General features: G+C 40.8%; 1 protein-coding gene across 1 annotated transcript in view; it reads right to left on the reverse strand.

Moving 5' to 3' along the window:
* The window catches only part of LOC128738725 (sterol regulatory element-binding protein cleavage-activating protein), a 36206-nt gene that overhangs the window by 7144 nt on the left and 6790 nt on the right, over window positions 1-22272 (reverse strand). Inside the window, exons 2-5 of the mRNA XM_053834051.1 lie at window positions 13081-13431; window positions 12841-13015; window positions 2159-4657; window positions 1922-2090 (exon numbers count right to left, since the gene is read on the reverse strand). Coding sequence (XP_053690026.1) covers window positions 1922-2090; window positions 2159-4657; window positions 12841-13015; window positions 13081-13431 — 3194 coding nt within the window. The remainder of the gene's footprint in view (window positions 1-1921; window positions 2091-2158; window positions 4658-12840; window positions 13016-13080; window positions 13432-22272) is intronic.

Below are 22272 nucleotides of genomic sequence, written 5' to 3' on the forward strand. Positions count from 1 at the left end.
GTTGCAGGAGACAAGTTTGCTCTTGCTCCTAGCGATGTAACGCTCATGCGTACTGTTCCATATAAGACTTTGTCAAGTAACTTTCCTCTTAAAGCGGAGTGGTCATCAGGCTATCATGGAAAGAAAAATTTCCGACAGTGTGGTCTGCTACACCGACGTTATAACCGGAAATGAATGGTCTGATGACCTGGAGCAGAAAAGTCAGTCGGTCCAGAACCTGCATTACCAGTTGTGGCATGCTGAATAAAACAAAAGATTCGATTTTTTACATCCGAACATGAACGTTATTGGAAAAATCTTCCAACATGTCGTCAAACGAAAGGTTTCATTGTCAAAACTTGTGACGAGATAAAAAAATTCTTTTGCGACACTAAGGCAAAGTTGTAAGGTTGGAGCAGTATACGTTCGGCCATCGGAGAGGCCGCGGTACTAGATGAGGAGCCCCGGTGTATACGAAATGATTGGTTTAATGGGGAATGCCAATAAGCAGATTGCAAAAATTAACGAGTGCGAGGTCGGGGTGGCCGACAGATGGAAGCAGTTCTTCGATGGGCATCTCTATGGCGATATAAGAAAAGGTAAAGGAACGGAAGTAAACCTAGGAATGCCCCAGGAATGCAATGGCACAACACGTGGAATTTCCAAGATTTAAGAGGAGGTTAAACTACCAAAGGAATAGATGGACAAAATGGTTCGTCCCATCTACAAAAAGGGTGATCGGTTTACGGGCTGCAACTATCGCAGCATATCGATGGTAAACGCCGCCAAGGTACTCTCCCAGATCCGGTTACGCCGATTGTCACCGATTGTACAAGGGTTCGTAAGCAATTATGAGACAGGATTCATAGGGTCTCGCGCCGGTTCAAATTAAAAGTGGATCAAACTATCCAACAGATTTTGCAGGAATATTGGGAATATCAACGTGTCAAATGTTGATTTCAAAGCAGCATACGATACAGTCGACCGAGACCAGCTGATAATGTACTAACACGATTTTGCGGACGAACTGATGCGACTGATCAGAGCTATGTATTTCATGCGGATCACGGAAATACTCTGGAATCCCTTCGAGACGCGACGAAGGTTGAGGCAAGGTGACGGTTTAGCCTGCATGATGTTCAATATCGATCCTGAGGGGTAATCTGACGAGCGGGGATTGCAAAGAGAGGCATCATTTTCACCAAAGATAATCAACTCCCAGGTTTAGCAGATGACTTTGATAGCATTGATAGCATTGTCTCACTGAAAGCGGGGTCTAGCAGAACTGGCAAAAAAAATCTGTCGAAGAAAAAATACCTGAAATGAAGAGGCTCAAAGAAGATGAATGCGCGCCTCCCACGGACGGTAACCGTTGACGGCGATGAACTAGAAAGGGTAGATGAATTCATGTATTTGGGTCGCCTGTGACCGTGGACAATAACACTAAAAAGAAGGTCAAGTGGGAAATAAGGCCTTATTTGCCCTTCGCAAAACGCTACGATCAAGAAGCACATGCCATCGTACGAAGCTGACAATGTACAAACCCCTTATTAGTATGAATCATGAATTACAGGTAATGCTTGGAGAGATTGCCATCCTACATCTTGTGAAAGTCGGTAGTCTACGGTGGGTCGGCTACGTCGTAAGAATGCCGGACGATGAAAACGGTTTTCTTCAGCAATCCCATCGGCATTAGGAACAGAGGGGCGCAACGTGCAAGATGGCTCGACCAGGTCGAAAGTGAGTTGCGACTTCTGAGACGCCTGGAAAGTTGTTAACGAGGGGCTCAAGATCGAGTTGAATGGAGACAACTGCTTGCAAGTTGCAACAGCTCTATGCTGATAACGACGTACGATAATATAAAAACCTAAAAGGCGCTCAAACTATACACTTCTACGATTTGAAGAAAAATTATAACATTACCAATTTACGGGATACTTACTTCGCCTGTAGGCCGACGTGAAGCCCCAGTCAATCTGCCGACCCTGTGTGTAGGTTTCCAGCCGGAGAAAATCGATGCGTCCACTTAGCCTCGCCACTACCACTTTATCGCCGGCCAGTTTGATGTTAGTCACCCCATTATTACGGGTAGTCTCGGCCTCGTAAATGCCCTACAAATAGATGAGCAGACGCGAATAAATCTACCCCTTTGCTTAAACAGAAAAGAATGGAAACTCACCTTAAAATTACCAGTCGTCCCTTCCCAAAACTCTAACCGCCCGTCGGCGCAGCCGATCACGATGAGATTATCCAAGAAATCCAAACACCAGATCGGCGAGGTTTGGTAGGCTTTCTTTCGTCCAGGTGGTTGAGAGCATTCACCAGGTCCAATCTGGTGCTGCGAATGCTCATCTTCTCCGCTGCGCGATCGCCGTAACTGCACGGAACCGGGGGAGTTTTTATCATTTGCGGTTGTGCTATTGGGCAGAAATCGATTTCGCAGGTGATCCGTGGCGATACCTCCATTGCAGAATGCATGCTTTTGAGCCAATTCCCGGTCTCGGGTAAAGTGTTTCTCAAACTGGGCAGCAAAATTGAATTTCACTGGATTCACAGAGTCAGTGGCGAGCTGATGATCGTGATCGTTAAAGTTAAAGTGAAGCTTTTTCTTCAGTTTGTAACTGGTTGGAGAGCTCTCGGGGAATAATTCCTGCATTCCGGTAACATTGGCGCTGGAGGGTTCGCTTTTTATTATCACCGAATCCCGAGGCGAACGACGTGGTTCTGTTCGCTGCATATCGATGTGGTTTGAACGGTGGATTTCCGCTACCAATTCACCATTCGTGACGTCCCAAATTTTAACCTGGCCTTGCAAACATGAACTGGCAATCATGTTACCGTCCGTTACCAAACACTCGATGCGATGCTTGTGTCCGTTAACTTGAACGGCTACACCTTCCAGAATGCGTTGCTCCTGGTTGGGTTCCGTTTCGCTTTCGCTATCGTGCCAACTGGCACGCCATTCTGCATAGTTTCTTGTACACATGCAGCGATATATGACGATCAACCCGTACGTAACTCCGAATATGCTGACCGCAATTAGCATGCAACTGAGAATAATTTCCATCGGTGTTTTAGGATAGAAGGGAGCGTTTCCATTGTTTATGTTCGGATTGTCCCCGGTGTCAATGTCATTTAGATCCAACGGATCTAAAGCCGCTGCCAGGGCCTTCCATTGAAAGTGATGTGGGGCTTGCTCATCTGGGTTTCGTAATTTGATAGCGACCTGTGGACTGACTGCATGCGAAAGCTTAATTGACGGCAGTACTGTTACGTACCGCCCGGAGAGGGATATATTGTATTGCTTCAAAATTGAAGACCAATGAAAATTCGACAGCTGATACACGGTTTCGTAGTCAGGATGCTTCAGGCGCTTCAACTGTTCCGTAATATTGAAAATCTGCTCGCTATTGCCGTTCCGCTCCGCTTCCGAAGCGTAGTTATTGTAGTTCAAGTGCCCACCGGCTTCGGCGGATTTGAGATCATGCCATTCATTCACTGGAATGTCCAATTTACTGGCTTCACTGGCAGCCCGGTGGGCTGAAAGATTCTTATCAATCATGTATTCAATCAGCCCTGAGTTGTAGATAATATTTGAAATCCACAGAATCATCCAAATCATAAAACCTCGTTGGAAAAATCTGGTCTTAGCCCAAAAGTTGACTATTTTCAGTCGTTTTGGAATTTTCTTGTCTTTGCCATTACCGGAGGTGGTCAAACTATTCTTCTTTATATGATTCCCACTGTGATCCATTGCAGACAACTTTGGATGGGACATAGATCGACTGATACCACCATTGCGGGTAGCTTCGCTTGTATTCCTTCGCGAATCACTATTGTAGTACAACATTTTCGGAATCTGTCTAACTTCAGCGCTGTACTCCACCCGTTTGATATCCAAAGCCAACACCGTCGAAAAGAACATCAATTGTAGAAAGAAATCCGACGCCAGTCCAACGATGGCAAAGATACAAAACTCCTGAATCACCGGTACAAACGTACACAACCCGATCGTTAAAATGGTAATTTCCCCCAACAGATTCTTAGTTATAGACCAACCCTCCCGGGACAAACCTTGCGCGATTCGTATTTTAACATCCAAATTGTTATCCGTCGTCAGAACACTTTTCGTAATCACCAGCACATTTTCCAGCCCGACCAAAATCACCAAATACGGATAGACTCCTTTCGATTGTAGGCTGATTGTCAGTCCGAAGAAGAAACACATCCCCAGCGACATCAGCAGCGAACCCAGCACCGTAAACACGGCACTGGTGGCGAGCACCAGCCGTGAGCGTATGACTTCGATCTTCCGAACGGAGAAGTACACGTACGAAAACAGCATCACGATGGCAATACACTGGGGCAGAAATTCCTTCCAATCGAACTCGCCCGGATAGAAGATGTACATGATCGACGACTGCTCATCGCTTGCCTTCGATTGGGGTTGTTTGGCCGTCGCTCTGTCGCGGTTGATCGGTGCATGCAGTGGGTAGTTTTTCGATAGCTTCTCCTTCAGCGATTCGATAAATGATGGATTGTTTTCGCGCAGGATCAACGTTACCGCGTACTGAACGATCCGTGGCCGTACTCGGGTCGGGTATCGTTTGACTCCGGTGTCACGCAGCGATATGCCGAATAGCATTTCCGACGTTGACACTTTCGATTTTTGCAGGTTCTGCCGAAAAGAAAAACGAACTATTATTGAAATATAGGTATGTAAATGTAAAGTAAAATATATTTACGTTTCTGCTAACAAAATTAGGACCACTTCGCACGAATAACTTCCCATACCATCGTGCAGGATTACTTTAGACAATTTAAATTTTTAATTATTTTCAGCAGAAAATCTTATTGATGTCATATCAAATCTATGATATGTAATAGAAAAATATTTACTCTACTTTTTGGCATCAGTTTATAAAAATTTACCATTATTGCTTGTCAAAACAAAAAAACACTGAAAGTTTCACGGAGACAATTACCTGCTAGCGAAACTTCTTCTCTCTAAACATTGTCAACGTTATTACAAGTAACGGTAATATTGAAATGATTAAAAAATACGTTCAAAAACTATTCTTTCATGATATTTAAGCAGTGATTGTGTAAATTTCAAGTCGAAAGCATTAATAAATTTAAAAAAAAAACCAATGTACCCATTGGATTTACCTTGAATTCGGCGATCTTTTTCGGGTTCTCTGTTGAATTTTGAATATTATCACAACATGGTTCATGCGACCACTTATATACCAAGAAGCTAATTCTTCGATCACTTTAAAAGTAACTCCATGTTGCCACATGCACAAATTATTCTGTGTTTAACAGATATTTGAAAGAAATCTCCTGTACAGAATCTGTATGCATAGAATACAGATTTTCTCCAATTACCGTGCCAGTACCATATTGTGAACGGCTCCATATTCTGAACGGTTCGAATTAAAAATAGTCATTCCAATTTGAAGACGCGTAATTGTGTATAGAAAGCTGCAAAACATTATTTTATGACATCTTTTACGAAGTAATCGTCATGAAAAAGTCCGTTTTCCACTACATTATGCGCTAAAAAAAATATAAACAATGAGCTGAAATCGATAAACGTAAAAAAAACATGGCCGCTTAGCCGCTGCGCTAAGATGTGAGTGAAAATATTTTACGCTATTTATGCCGTGTTATTCAAGTTTTTTTCACAGAATCTACTGAAAATTCATCAGTAAGTACCGTGCATCGTACGTGAACAAAAATATTAGTTATTTTTCATGAATTTGTTTCTCAAATTAAGTGTCTTGTTTTTGGCACCGATTTTCACTAATGGTTCCTAATTCTGAACAGGTATGTCGCGACAAAACAAAATCACCGTACACACCGGATGAAAAATGGAGAAGGCCTTTATGATGGTTGGAAGAGGTATGTCAATAAGGGATGCTGCTGCTTTGTACGATGTTGCAGTCAGCACCCTCCACTCGAAACTAAAAACGCCGTTTGTTCACAGTCATCCAGGCAAACCAACCATACTTTCGAAGGAGGATGAAAATCGTATAATTGATTTTATCGATCGGTCTTGCAAAGTTAGTTTGCCCATTGATACGAATCGTCTGAGGATATCCGTAAGACAATATATGAAGCTTTATGGAAGCACAAATGTTTTTCCGAACGGCTTCCCAGGTAGAAAATGGACGTCCTTATTTCTAAAAAGGGCATCCGCAATTTTAACTGAAGCTCAAAATGACTTTTTCCAAAAAGCATTCAGTATTCCAACGAAGACGAACATCACGCGCCGTCGTAAATTAAAAACCATCCGTAATCGTCCTCCGGTAGTGGCCAGCAGCCAGGAGTACCAGAAGTACTACGAACAACTTGAGGCAGAGAGGCTAGCTAAGGAGAAAAACATAGAAGCGAGGAAAGCTATATAAGAGCAATTAAAAAGGCCGATAAAACCGCAAAAGTGTTACTTAGATAAATTTTGTAACAAATCTTATATAAATATATAATTTTTGTTTCAAATATACAATCTTTTTACTGTCCATAATTAGGAACATTTTTGTCTATCATTAGGAACCATCTTGCTAAAAGTGTCCATAATAAGGAACCCAAACCCGATGTTCAAAAATAATTTTTTGATATGTTTTCCATTTATTTTAAAATCAGTCTAACTTCAGACATCTAGTCAGATGTTCGGTAAATGAAATGGTAATAAAGACTATCAGTTAGAAACGATTGAAACCCTTATTTTTAATTTAGTAAAGATAACCTTGCTTAAGTGTTCAGAATATGGTACTAACACGGTACACAGATTAAACAGATTTTTGAGTTTTTACATGAGAGTGAAAGAGATGGAAATAGTCAGTAAAATGACTCTCCGTCTCTTTCATTCTCATTGTTTTGCATCGGACAGATTTTTGCATAGATATTTTGCCTCGCTGTAGTACAGGTAGCCAGATTTTTTCAACAAAAAACACAGAATTATACGTGGCATCCCTGGCCTCCATTCACCACCTAAACAATGCAATTCTGCACCGTTAAAGATGAAATGTCCAAGTGACCAAGAGAGCACCGCGAAAACTTTGCAAACGGCGTACACAGCAACCAACCATCAATAGCAGCCAATCTCAGGGGCTCAATCCGCCGTTAAGTGCGTGACGGACATCTGTAGCCTGTCGTCGGTTGCAGTCGAAGGTTTATTTGTTTATTTGTATAAAAATATCAGAACTTTAAACTCCACACAGGAGCGCAGTACTCAAGGTTGGACCGGACAAGAGCACAGTAGAGAGCTTTGAGGCAGTAGATGTCGTTGAAGTTCTTGGCGATCCGCATGATAAATCCCAGATTCCTGCAGGCCTTATCGACAATATATGCGATGTGCTGTTTGAAGTCGAGCTTAGAGTCAAGCAGTATTCCCAAGTCCTTAACACAATTTTCGCGGCGTAGAGGCACTTCTGATAGAATGTAGTAAAAAACGAGAGGGTTCAATTTCCTTGAGAATGTAATTATTTCGCATTTGTCGGAATTTAAAAGGTTGCTGCCCAAGCAACAATGTGAGTTTTATTGTACTCTTATGGCGGTTTTCAAGATCAATTTTGGTCTGAAATGCCACCATAAGAGTGTAATTGTTGCTTGGGTGGTGAGGCGACCCGGCCGCTCAACTGTTGGCAAAACCTGGGGAATGAAACCTCAACTAAGCTTTTATTTATTTATTTACTTTTATTTATTTAGTCATACACTACTATCGCACGGCCTAGAATAACCTACACTGCTGTCGTGTCATCGTGTGGTGACCATGAGAAACGAGGCTCAGCCCAGGTCAAACTAGACACTCACGCGAGCGTGAAACAAATAGTCATCTTCGCCCTCGACTCTACTCACGGGCCCTCCCCAAGCAGCACTTGGAACATCTTCCATGTTGCTATTAAATATTATTTAAATTGCAAAGAATCGCCGTTTATAGTATTGAAACACACAACAAATAAGCAACTTTATGTTATTAATATGTTGGATTCAGGTTGGATCCAATACTTATACTGGCTGTCACCAATATATTAGTGTATATCTAGTAACATGAAACTTCATCGCAACATCGTGTTATTATAATGTCATTGGTAAACAATAATGTCACATGATGTTGCATCATGCTGATTCAGGCATATTTTAAAACTAAATGTAACCAAACAAATACAATAAATATAACATCACATTCCGCTATATTGTATATGAAAAAATGTTACTCAACGAAGAAACATTTTTATTTTAACAATAAGTACATTAAAATTCATGAAAATCGCATTGCATTTACTAATATGTCAAATAATTACAGCATCTAGTTGGATTTTACTACGCATTTTTCAATCGTAAACGAAATCTTAATTTGGCTGATTTAATTCTAATTGTAAATTTGAAAATAATAAATAAACAAATTTCACATAACGCATGAAATAATACGAAGCAAAATTATGTTTCGCACGATAAATTTTGAATGGTATGAAGATTAGTATAATATAATAGGCCCAAAAACTAAAGTTTTATTTCGCATTACGGATATCAATGTAAATGATTTTTGTCTTGGAGATCAGAGAGCAAATTTGTTTCCCGCTAAACATAATTCGCTATTACGAAGTTTCTCATAATTATTTGGTTTTTGTGCGAGAAAAAAATAGAAGGAAGTATTTTTGTTTTTGATTTTGATTTTGAGTTTGATTTTACGCAATACGACTATGGTCGTATAATACGACGTATTTTACGACTATGGTTGTTAGCTCACACAGTCGTAAAAACTCGTCGCAGTGCATGAATAAATAAGAGCGAGAATCCGAAAGCGATGCTTTTGCCGGCGTGTTCATTAGAACAAGTACGCGTGCGTGAAATAATTAGACCACACGAGTGTGGGCTTCGCACCACTGCAAGTAACGAAATGTTAACACTTTGAATACATCGATGCATTTTTCACTAGTGGATGATGGATATGACAATGTAATGTAATGAAGGTAAAAGTTGCTCTTTGTGCACAATGAGCGAAAAATAACAAGCCTGGTTACGTCAGTCGGAGCCCAAGATCATAAGGATTGTAGCAGCGGCTCTTTTAACCCAATACCCTTCTAGCATTACAAGAAGGGCGGCAAGTTGGAATGCCCCAACGCCATCTATAAATGCTTTCTCAGATCTTCTTTCGCCGTTTACGGCCACTAGCAATTAGATTCGTTGGAAGTTATCAAGCCACGAATACCAAATCCCTATCCCGCATCACCTATTTACAGATTTCAAGGCGATCTACGATTCCATCGACCGTGAAGTGAAAAGCCATGGAAAATTATAGACGAAAGCGGCTTTTGCGGGTAGTTGACAAGACTGATTAAGAATAAGGCCACGATGGATGGAGTACAGTACTGTGTGAGGATATCGGGATATCGTTTGATGAGCAGTATAACAAACTGAAACGTGAATTAGTTAGGATTAGTGGTGAATATGTCCAAAACCAAGTATCTGTTAGCAGGAGGAACCGCGCGCAATCGAGCTCGCATAGACAATAGTGTGGTAGCTGATGGGGACGAGTTCGAGGTGGTGGATGAATTTGTATACCTCGAGTCTTTCATGACGTCGAATAACAACTGCAGCAGAGAAATACGCAGACGCATTCTTACCGGAAGTCATGCTTACTACGCACTCCACAGGACCCTAAGGTCTGGTAAGCTTCACCCCCGTACCAAATGTACCATATACAAAACGCTAGTAAGACCGGTACTGCTCTACGGGCACGAAACATGTACAATGTTCGATGGGGACTTGAAAGCACTGGCAGTTTTTGAACGTCGTGCCTAACCACACGTTCAAAAACCATCTTTGGCGATGTATGTGAGAACGGTATATGGAGGAGAAGGATGAACCATAAGTTAGCGTAGCTCGTCGGCGAACCCAGTATCCAGAAATTTGCTAAAGCTGGAAAGGTATAATGGGCGGGATATGTTGTGGGAATGCCAGATAACCCCGCAAAAATGGTATTCGCCTCGACTCCGAACACCCGGCGTTGCCTACGGCCGGCTCGTCCTGAATCATCTAGGAAAGCGATCATTAGGTCATAAAATAATGTTTGAGGAATTATGCCAAATGGCGTCATGCGAAATGGCCCCATATGATTATGCCAATTGGCGTTATACCAAATGACTTTTTATGCCAAATGGGCGACCCCCTATTGAACCATCCCGAATTTCGGGACCACCTTATTCCCAAGTCTCGCGTTTGGTATCTATTATTCTATATGTAATTTCGAAGTTAGTTCTTTTATCCATACGATCTTCGTTCTTTATTATTAGTTCGTTAATACTTTAATAGTTTTCCAGTATTTTTGTATGGCCCGTAATATTGCCCCGTTGCATATTTCTAGAGCGAATTGGCCTTAGGGCACTTTTTCCACTTCCAATTGCACCACCTGGTAAAGTGGAAGAAGATGTAAAATTGCTTCTAAGGCTTTGGTTGGGGTACTTCTCATAGCTCCACAAATCATTGCACATGCCTGTCTTTGTAGCCTGTCGAGCTTAGTTTGCGTTGACTTTTCTGATGTTTTGGGCCACCATACTAGCGAGGCATAGGTTACCCTTGGTCTAATTATCGTTAGATACATCCAGTGTATCATACTAAGTCTAAGACCCCAGTTCTTACCAATGGTTCAGCTACATATCAGCTACACATCTACCCATAGAGCACTAGTAGCCTTATTTATAACCTGTTCGATATGTGCATTCCAGTTCAGTTTTCGGTCCAATGTTATTCCCAAATGCTTTACTACTTTGGACATTTGTATCTCTGTACCACCGAGTTGTAATTTGGTGTATTTGCGTGTTGCGTGTAAAAGGAATGATTGTTGTTTTGGAAGCATTTATATTTAGGCCTTCCTGTCTGCACCATTTAACTGTGAAATTTAATGCAAACTGCATTCTATTAGACCTATTCTATTAGTCTGTCGTACAAAAACAGAAGGTCAAATTTCGATAACGGAATTAGCACCAGGCTTTGCTTTATTCTATTAGATATTACATTATCCATTTTTCCTCTAGTGAGAATTACTACATCGCCCGAGAAACCAATCAACCCAAAGCCTTTGTCAGTCAGGTTATTGAGCAGATCGTCAACGACTAGCGACCACAGTAGGGGCGAAAGTATCTCACCTTAAGGACAACCTTGTTTGGGACATACCTCCAAGTTGGGCAGTCATTTCTCGACTAGCAAGCATGGCTTGAATCCAACTGCTTATATTGTGATTAACTCCGTGCTTTGTAACATGTGACCATGTCCCAGAGTAAATATAAATAAATAATTTCGAAAATTGTATTTGTGTTGCATGTCAGGTAGTAGGAAAAGTAATTGCTTTTAAGAAAAAAATCCCGATCGAGACGCCGCGGTTACCAATGGCTCCAACGCACGGAGCCATGTAATACTTGGGAGTTTGGCCTAAGCCTACTAAAAGGCAGAGCTAGTGGATCGAAAGAAGTCGGGGTTTTTTGTTCGGATCGGTCGATGCGATCGGACGTGTCTGATATACTTCGAAATGCAACGCGGTTACCTTTTCGGTCGTAAAATAAGGTTGAGAAGCCTATGATAGTTATATCACGGAGTGCCGTGCTTGGCCAGAAGATAAACTCGGTAAAGCACCCGTAGGTCGTGTGGCCGTGTAGTGCGCGAAGACAAAACTCCGCCATCCCAGTGTCCAAAGCAAACTATTCGGTAACATACTACCGGTGTACTAATCCGCAAGTGTAACTTACAGCTTTTACTTACAGCTTTCATATTGCCTTTTCAATTGAATAATGTGAAGTGTTGTCAAATGCTCCTTCAATATTAAGAAAGGCTGCTAGTGCGATTTCTTTAGTTGCAATAGAGCTTTCAATTTTCGCCACCAACAAGTATGGTTCGTCTATTGTAGATTTGTTATTTTGATGAGCAAATTGAAATTTACTTAGAGGATTAGTAATTAGATCCTTTGTTTTGGTTTGGTGATCAATTAATTTTTCCATTACTTTCAGAAATATGGAAGTTAAACTAATTGGCCTGAATGACCTTAGAAGTGGCTTATCACGCCTTCCATTTTTTTTGTATGAAAATTACTCTCATTTTCCTCCAACTGTTAGGAATACGGTTTAGTAATAAGCTAGCGCGACAAACCTCGGATATGAGGGGAACGACAAGCTGCTTACTCTTTTGAAGCATGATTGGCACAATTTCATCCATTCCTGGCGATTTAAACGGCTGGAAGGAGTCAATCGCCCAATCGCTAAATATGGAGCTAGCTAGTAACTGAGCTTCTGTCCTAGACTCGACAGAACATTTCAGTGTCAATCGAAAAAGACCCTGGGAAGTGTTCTTCCATCATGATGCGAAACGTTTCCTGAGAGTTTATGGCAAAAGTACCATTTTCCTTTCTTCTGCCTAGTGCATTATAGTGAGCCTTAGCAAGCGCTTTTTGCAACCTAGCTAAGGTAGATGTGTTTTCAACTCGTTCACACATTTGTCTCCAGCTGTTCCTACGTGATTTCCTAATATCCCTGTTAGGGACTTCCTGTATTGTTCCCAATATCCCGATAACTTTGCCCTATTGAACATTGAACAACATTGTGATTAGTTTGTATGAATCAAAAATAGAACTAGTTACTAGTTACCGGCAACAGCCTCTTCTAATTATTGAATGCACAAAATACATATCGAAATATGTATTTCGAACATCTTTGTTGGGACAAATAAAACTAAATCATCTTGGTTTCGTAAGAAGTTGAGAAGTAAGCAGTGTAACGATGTTCTACTAGCATATTACGAATATGTCAAACTCTTTCTGATTCTATTTCGACTGGAAAATCGAACATGCTATCTAAAGCAAACACTTACATGATTGACAAAAACTGTATTCAACAGGTTGTTGTCCTTGTTGAATGTTTGAATATTCTGCTGCCAAAGATTGGCAGGCGACAGCAGCAAACAATTGTACTCCGGAAATAGCGTCTGTTGGGATGTTCGTTTCACATTTTCGACATGCAGGCAGAGATGACTAAGCGTAGTTTTACTGCAACAAAAAAAGATCAACACAAATTAGTATGTCAGTGCTAAAATCGATGCTCAGCTGCTCACCTGTCATCCTCGTGGTTGCTGATGATCTCAATCAGCTTGAACACCTCGTACAGCGGGCCCCGAAAGGCATCGGTCAGCTGCAGGTCATCCTCCCACGGCACAACACTGGAACGCATAATGATTTGCTGCACGTACAGAAGCGGATCGATTCGGGCCCACGGAAACGGCGGCTCCAAGCTGATGTTGTAAATGTTGAAGAAATTGTTTCCATTGAAACTGAACGGATTGTACAGCTCGGAAGTGCCACTGGAATTGCCGGTGAATCGGAGGTTTTGTCCGATCTGGTCCGTGTACGGGAATATCACTTTGGTTGGAAATGTACCGGGTAGAGGTATGTTCAGCAGAGGGTAGCTAGAATGGAAATACGCAATATTAGACAAATACTGTAAGCTTAACGTTGCCGGTGATAAGGACGTTGCCGCAATAAAAGTTGGCTATGTTGATTCATGAATTACTCATCCTCTATATGTTATCACATATGCTAATTATTAGAAGCCGAAACACATGTCATAGTTTGTATAGCAACACGAGTTTTGTTGGTCATCGTTTTTTTGTACCGTTTAGGTGATAAGAACAAAAATAACCGTCACAGTGCAACACGTTTTTTATCATTTGAATGGTACGAATAAAAATACCCGCTCAAAACCACCTTTGGCACCACCGGTGTACGCAGGTGGTTTTTCCTTTCCTCGTAAAGAATGGCTCTTTAATGTTGCTTTCATAAATGCGCTTTTCGATTAAGGTTGGCGCAAAAAAGGAATCACATATGGCTTGAGTTTCGAAATCTGACGAAATGTTTGTGAGAGTGTTCAAGATACTGATTTTCTTTATTTTCTCAGCAATGATTTGAACCGATTCCAGTTCATTTAGAAAGACTTGTTCATGCTATATGAGAGAGACGGACATTCACTGATAGATGAGTTAAGATTGTTTTTGGTTGTCGGCTGAAATTGGTTTTAGACACAATAAATCAATTCACAAAACCGATAAGCAAACTTAAAAGGTGTTTCCGGGCGGTGGTAAGTCGTGCAAATTTGCGAATAACAAGATTTGAGAGCGAAAAATTTATACCATCTTACAAAAAAACTGAATTCATTCGGTCCGTGCTGGTTATCTGCCACTGTACAGAGGCATAGATCGATGGCCTATTGTTAGTCGCAACTTTGACAAGTTCCGTTTACAAAAACAGCTGACGGAAATATGGAAAGCCACCGTTTTACTTGCGTTCGTTGAAAAAAAAAAAATGATTTCTTCTTTCCCAATTTATAATTGTACTGAGATGATCAACAAAGGAACATTGCTTAACTGTGTAGTACTTTGAAGATTAAAGGACATTACCTTATCTTCAGAGGTAGATTAAATTATGTCACTTATCATAACGAAAGTCACATACACCTGCTCTGATCGAATGTATGCGCAAAGAAACTAGTACCTAACTCACATTGCATAAACGACGACGATGATTGACAGCAGTTAACAACGCTAAAGGAAAAGGTAAATTAATGCACCCTACTGCCGACCTTTCCGTTTTGCACTTTCGCTGCTGTGATTATCGGTACACTCAAATGTTGCGAAGTTGATTGCAACAGTGCCTTTTACCAAGCAGGGAAGAAGAATGTTCCACCGGCTATATTTAAATCGCCGATAGCTGATAATGGAACGGCCGTCATTCAAAGCAAACTTTTTACGATTTTCTTCCCGGTGGATTCGCGAATGCAGTCGAATGCATTGCATTATTTTGTGATGTGGCATTTGAATAGGAAGCTACTATGTACATTCGATGCTCAATTGCTTTTGCGATTTTTTGTTTGCTTACTCTAGTAAAGCGTATTGATTGGGAGTTTTCTCATAGCAAACTCTCTTTAGCATCTTCAATAGTTTTACATAAAGAATTGTTACAATCAATATATTTAGTTTGTAACCTTATATTATGGTTAATAAATGCAACATGAGATTTATATCTATCTCAATTAGCAACTAGAAATCAGACTGGCTCTCATCAATGTCAGTGAAACGGGTTTCATAAATTCAATGTAACATCTAACTATTTAAAAAAGCAAATGGCTCTGATATTGTTGAAATCTTTTTGAAAAGTGAGGAACTTAGGAGTGCATGAGTAAGCAAAGCTAATCTTTGGGCTTAAATATCTTTCTAGACTTGATCTCTTAACTTATTGGGCGATACATTCATGAGTCATGGGCCTACTCCAAACTATCACTTTTGACGTCAATATTTTTTAACGCAGAACTACGCCTCGGTTTTTTATATTTGGGTGCATTTTGGAAGTACGAGAAATGAACATGTGATGAAAAGTAGTTACGTTTTGCTATAAACGCCAGCCATTTCTCAATGGATTATAGAGATGTTTGTATCAATCGATCAGAATTTTTTCTAAGTATTGATTGATATAGAGAATACAATAGAAATTTGTCAAGTCATTATTGAAATAAACAAAAACCCAGACTAACGATGGCGAGTTTTTACATTTCACATTCGACTACGCACCTCCTAGGCGTACTTGGGCGCCTGTTCCCCTGGGGAAGGGCGGCTTAAACAGCGTCTGTCTTGGAACGAACGGCTCAATATGAGTTGCAGTATCCAGCAAGCAATACAAGATGGTATAGACCCATCAGCGAGATATAGGTATGGAGACCCCGGTAAGACAGTACACCATATACCGAAACTCTCAGTTAGCAAGAAAAACGAAAATGGAAATACGGAACTGGTCAATCGGCAAAGAACAAGGAAATGATGAATCGATAACGATTGGAATACTGGTTTCTGGAATGCTCGAACTCTTCAAGAATCGGCACGAGCTTCCTTGCTTACCCGAGAGCTACATCCACTCGGAGTAAAGATCGTTCCTATTCAGCAAGTTCGATGGTAAAATTCCAGAGAAAGGGAGTTCCGTGCAGTAGAGCATATTGCAAGCACTTTTTGCAAGTACCGCATCTACCGTGAAAGCATCTAACTCCGATCACCTAAGGCGTGATTCATCTTTGAATCCTTACTAAAAAATAAAGCTTCGACATTTATTTACATGGTATGCGTCTTTAGCAAGTATTTTCAATTATGTTTCATGGAAAAATATTAAAATACCTAAATAAATAATAGAAAGTTACCAAAAACCATTTATATTTTCTGAAGACAATCCCCCTACCAGTCATCTTCTGCTTGCGTTAATGAACATTATTATCATTAGATTAATATTCATAAAATTTGTGTACCCGAGAGCTCGACAAAGCGGATTAAGAAACCTTACCCTTCTTTTACCTTCGTTCAACTGTTACAATTGCAATAAAATTAGATCACAGTCGACGTTTTCATAAAGTTTTGATCAAAAATAATAGTAAAAATCAAATCAGAAAGATTATGTTAGAGACATGACCGCATCGTTGGCGTAGAACTACGTTAGGCTGGTTTTCGCGAAGAAACCTCGAATAATAAAGAAAACTTTTTACACCATATTGGTATATATGTAGCATAAAATAGCGTAAATTGAGAAAAACAAACGGCATAGTAATAATATTATCTTACTTAATAAATTGTTTCGTATTTTTGCTAGGTATGCTATTTTATGATATCAAAAATGAATATTTTTACCAGTGCCAAAATTGGAGTATTTCAGTATACAAATCTACCTCACGCATCCAGCTATTAAAAAAGTTCTAGGAGAAAACTTAGGTCCTCAAAATAATATATTGTTACAATAAGAGAACAGGCATCAATAAGATATTCCATAACTGCACTGTCGCTGTCGCTGGTTTGTAGTGTTAGAAAAGCAAAAAGTCTGAGCCTCTCGGTTGGCCTCGTGATACGGCACTGGTCTAATTAGCCAGACGTCACGTGTTTGAGTCTCGACTGAAAGAGGCTGTAAGAGTCAAAGGATTTGTAGCACTAGTCCTACAATTGTCCCGTATTCTTACAGCTGGCTGCGAAGACTGTGCTGTGCTTTGATAGTAAGCAAAAAAAACACGCAAGTTTATATTGCTCCTTTGTCTTCAAACAGGTGCAGCCACAAGCTTGGTGTGTGTAATGGTCGTCCGTGCCTGGGAAGAAAGTCTATCATACGAAAAATGTATGGAAAAAATTTAGCTTAAAAGTTTTCGATAATTTTCACTATTTAGCGATTGGCAAACAATCTTTTCAAGAAAATCAGACAATTGGTGCATCATTTATGATCAAAATCCGTTTTAAATGGAAGAGCTATTAGCGTTCAAAATCTTTCATTCTTTCGTGACGCTGGCTTGACTCCGAATTTTGGATTGACACCCTTCCGTAAGGCGTAGTTCTACATCAAAAGATTTCAAAAATCCTGCCATGTTATCATGTTGCGAATAATCCTAAAATCCAAATATCAACTTAGTTAGCATGCATTTTGCGAGTTTATAAATTTGTTATAGTGATCGGAAAAGCAGAAAAAATGTTATGTTCATAATTCCGATCAATCACTTTAATGGAATTAATTCTGCAAATTCAACATATTTTCAGCAAAATTAGATATAGAACGGTTATATATGCTTGTATCTATAAGGTAAGGTATCTGTAAGGTAATATGTTTCCACGCTGCTATGATCTTAGCAAATTTGATCGTGCGCTAAGCGCTTCGACTAAGAAAATACATTTTGATGGCGTTTTTTGCTACTTCCCAACGAATTTAATTTATTTTGAAGTGCATGGTGCCCCAAAGGCAGACATTTTTCAAGAATTGACACATAAATACATAGCACAATAACTGAGCATGTTCCTTTACTACAGATTTTGACTCAATTTTCTAAAAATTGACTATTTAGGTTGAGTGATCGAAATTAGAAGCTGATCGCAATTATGTGCGGTCACGGTACTACAGTGGCGATAGAAAGGTAGAAGCAATCGGTTTCGTAATGGTGGGAAAACAAAAACAACGGTGGAGACCCGTAGATGACCGTATATGTGTTATTCAGAATTGAAGATAAATTCTTCAAGTACTACAATCCAATCAACGTTTACAGACCGATAAATGATAAATCCGATGACGTTAAGGATGAGTTCTACGACGGGGTCGCAAGGACCTATGGAGAGTGCCGAAAACACGATGTGAAAACCATCATCGGAGATGCAAATGCGCAGATCGGAAGGGAGGCATACTTTCATCCTGTTAGCCTTGATGGTCGACCAATGATAACGGTCTAAAGCTCATAAATTTCGCCGCGGCTAAATATATGACCAGTTGTTGCACCTACTTTCCACGTCAGAATATTTGGAAACCACCTGGAGGTATCCAAAAAAAGACTGTAGCACCCAGATTGATCATGTTCGGCTTGACGGTCGACCGTTTCGGATGTCATCCATGTACGCTCTTTTCGGGGACCAAATATTGACTCTGGCCACTATCTCTCGTTAGCTCAACTTGTAGTTGTGTTCTTTCTGGGCAATACAAGTGGTTGTAAGAGGCAGAGCAAACAGTTAAACTGAAAACAAAAGCACTGGCTCCTTGTGAAAAGCAGAAGTCTCTGTATCTTTATGGTTAAGATGAGCCAAAACAAGCCTGATGCTACGTCGTTTCAACGCCATAAATCTTGGTCAACGAATCACAGAACAACAGTACGAACGGGAAAAAGATACAAATTGGCTGTGGAGGAACATCTATGGGGCCATCGAAACAGCTGTAAGAGAGGAAAACAGCGTAAAAGCTGGTTTGATACTCAATGCTACAGAGTGACAGATAAGAAGAACCACGCCAGGAGTCACATACTCACTGCGGCTGCACGAAAGGATTGAGAAAAGTATAGATATACTAGAGCTGCGGAAAAAAGAGCTCACGGTCTAAAAACCGTCGCGAGTACGACAAGCAGGTGCTCGCCGGTGCAGAGCAGCGATTCACCAACAACGACATACGGAGTTTCTACAAACGGGAGCAGGAATTTTTCCATGCCTGTGAAGTACAATGTTAGTGCTCCAAATGCCAGGTCCAAATGCCGGACCAGACTTTTGTCCTATTTAAAAAAAAGGACATTCACTCGAGTGTAAAAACTATCGAGGCACAGAATTATCGTTAGCGGAGTCCTTTTTCGGCGAGTAGCAAACTGGTTTTCACGAGGGTCACTCCACGACGGATCAAATGTCTACCCTGCGTCAGTTACAGTACAAGCTGCGGAAGTACAACTTGCTGACTCATCATCTGCTTATGAATTTTAATGCGGTGTACGATTCAGTCACACGAAATGAGCTGTGAACATGGTTTTCCATCGAAACTGGTTAAGCTGACTCGTGCAATGCTGCATGGCCCTCAAACATGCATCCAAAACAGAATAGCGAACGAGACCTCCGCCGCCTATGTGATGTTGGATAGACTATAGCAAGAAGATCAACTGTAGGAAGAAAGAGGATCAACCGTAGAGCAGGTCTTTGGGATTTTTAAATTGGAAGCAGTGAGATTGGGACTTACCAAAAACACCGCCAAGACGTAGTACATGATTGCTGGCAGGGAACGTGTGAGTCCCAATGGTGTTGGTGCTGCAGCGGAGCTGGATACGGAGGGACATGAAACAGCGGCAGAATTCATATACTCGTGACATGTGACAACTATGTAAGTCACGAACTAACGTGACGAATTGAATCGGGCTTTCTACGGATTACGTAGGCAACTGAAGTCCCATATTTTGCAAATTCGCACAAAAGAACACTAATACGCTCGGTGATCCTTTACGGACATGAATTCATGGACGCTAAAGGAAGCTGATGGACGAGTGCTTAAGGGTTTTGAGTATAAAATTCTGGGATCACATGAAGTAGACGTGTAAATCCACATTATCATATTTGGCTTTAAGTCCCATTTTCTTCCGATGGTTTTGGAACATAGCCACAATGACTTTTGACTGTTCACTAAATCTTTTTTTTTCTTCAAGCTTAAGACGCTTTAAGCCCTCCTTTGGTGAAAGAGAGAATTACGATCTTTGTCGGATTAATGCTGCCCTCCTTTTTTCACCAAATTTGGGTGAGCCTTAGAGCCAGCTGCATTCAGCCCGAAACTATATTATCGAATTTATTTTTTACCATAATGACAAGGTGCTCTGCAAAGCTAGCAAACTCGAAACCTTCAGCTTCTAGGCTCCTAAGTAGATCGTCTACAACTAAAGACCACAAAAGTAGTGTTTTTCCAATCGAATAGAGACTGATAGGTCTAAAGGATTTGGGATTCGTACTGCCAGCTTTTGGAATGAAGATAACCGTTACTGGTCTCCATTACGATTGAATGTATTTCAATCTTAAACTTGCCTTAAAAATCTGCATAAGCGGCAGCACCAGGACTGCTTCTGTCAGACGTATTTTGGAGTGAGAGAATCTTCGTAGAATAACTTTCAGTGTAATTCTTACTAACAATTAATGCCCTCAGAGACACACGCAATTGAACCTAAAAAATGCGTATTCATCATCATGTTTGGAGTGTAATCTGAATTTTTAGTAAAAGTTCCTCATGATTAACATTACCTAGTGCAGTCATGTAATTTTTATGCAAGGGTTTTATGTAGTCTTGCAACTATTGCTGTATTACTTATAGTTTGGCATGTTAGTATCCAAGGTGTCTTACATTTCCTTATTACTTTATCGTCCTCTGTGAGAGCTATCCTATATTGAGTCCAATTTGACGTACGTTTCACTAAATTAAACATTTTTCGAGAACTTTTCCTAACACGCTCCAACTTCAGGTTTCACCACGGAACATCCCTGTTAGAGGAAGAGTGTTTGGTAGGACAGCTATTGTTGTAAGCATTAAGAATTAATGATTTAATTTTTGAAAAAATGATTCTAATTGTAGGCACGAATTAATATTATAAGTTGTAAGTACCAATGGATCAGTTGTAAGTGAGTTTAACCCTCTAACGGGTAAGACCGTCTGTAGACGGCCTTCGCTTTTAGAGCTCCAGAGTCACATACGAAATTTGTCTTGAATTGACAATACGAGAAATATGTTCAGAACAGATTTCCTGACATGTTGATACTAATATCACAACATTCTGACCATGCGTTCAAAAGTTATCATCTTTCAAAAACAAGAATTCCAAAAAATTCGGAAAAAATATGGTACGAATATTCTCTTTTTTACGTTTGAAGAAAAAGGACATCTAGAACAGAATGTTCAATCTCAATTTTTTCTTGTGGGCAATTTACATGCTTTTTTAAATTTTGTGATATACTTATTTACTTAGGTGGCTTGCCGTTCTAAGACAAAGCCTATTGAACAAAGTTTCTCCATGTAACTCGGTTGAGGGCTACCGCTCTCCAATTCCTCGGACATCGAGTACTCTCCGCCAGATCTCGCTCCACCTGGTCTAACCATCTTGCTCGCTGCGCTCCTGGTCGTCTTGTCCCTACCGGATTTGAGGCGAACATACTCCGTTCTCCTGTGCGCCGCCAAAGATCGTTCTTAGCACTCGTCGTTCGAAAACTCCGAGCACTCGCAGGTCCTCCTCGAGCATTGTCCATGTTTCATGCCCGTAGAGAACAACCGGCCTAATAAGCGTCTTGTACAGGGTGCACTTTGTACGGGGACTTAGTCTGCTCGACCGCAATTGCTTGTGGAGCCCATAGTAAGCACGACTTCCGCTGATAATACGCCTCCGAATCTCACGGCTGGTATCATTGTCCGCCGTTACCAGTGAGCCAAGGTAGACAAATTCGTCGACTACCTCAAACTCGATCAGTATACTACCGCCCAAGCGGCTTCGTTCAGCCTCGGTTCCACTGGCCAGCATGTACTTTGTTTTAGACGTATTTACCTTTAACCCAATCTTTTCTGCTTCGCGCTTTAGTCTGGTGTACTGTTCAGCCACCGCCTCAGATGTTCTGCCGATAATATCCATTCCATCGGCAAAGCAGACGAATCGACTAGATTTGTTGAATGTCGTGCCCCGCGTGTTGATATCCGCTCGATTCATAACACCTTGTAGCGCTATGTTAAACAGCAGGTATGAAAGACCATCACCTTGACGAAGCCTTCTGTGTGATTCGAATGAACTTGACAATTCACCCGAAATCCGAACACAGCACTGTGTACCATCCATCGTGGATTTAATCAGTTTGATGAGCTTCCTGGGGAAGCCGTTCTCGTCCATGATTTTCCATAGCTCTTTCCGGTCGATGGTATCATATGCGGCTTTGAAGTCAACGAACAAATGATGCGTGGGAACTCTGTATTCATGGCCCTTTTGG

The sequence above is a fragment of the Sabethes cyaneus genome, chromosome 2, assembly GCF_943734655.1.
Source record: "Sabethes cyaneus chromosome 2, idSabCyanKW18_F2, whole genome shotgun sequence".
Lineage (NCBI taxonomy): Eukaryota > Metazoa > Arthropoda > Insecta > Diptera > Culicidae > Sabethes > Sabethes cyaneus.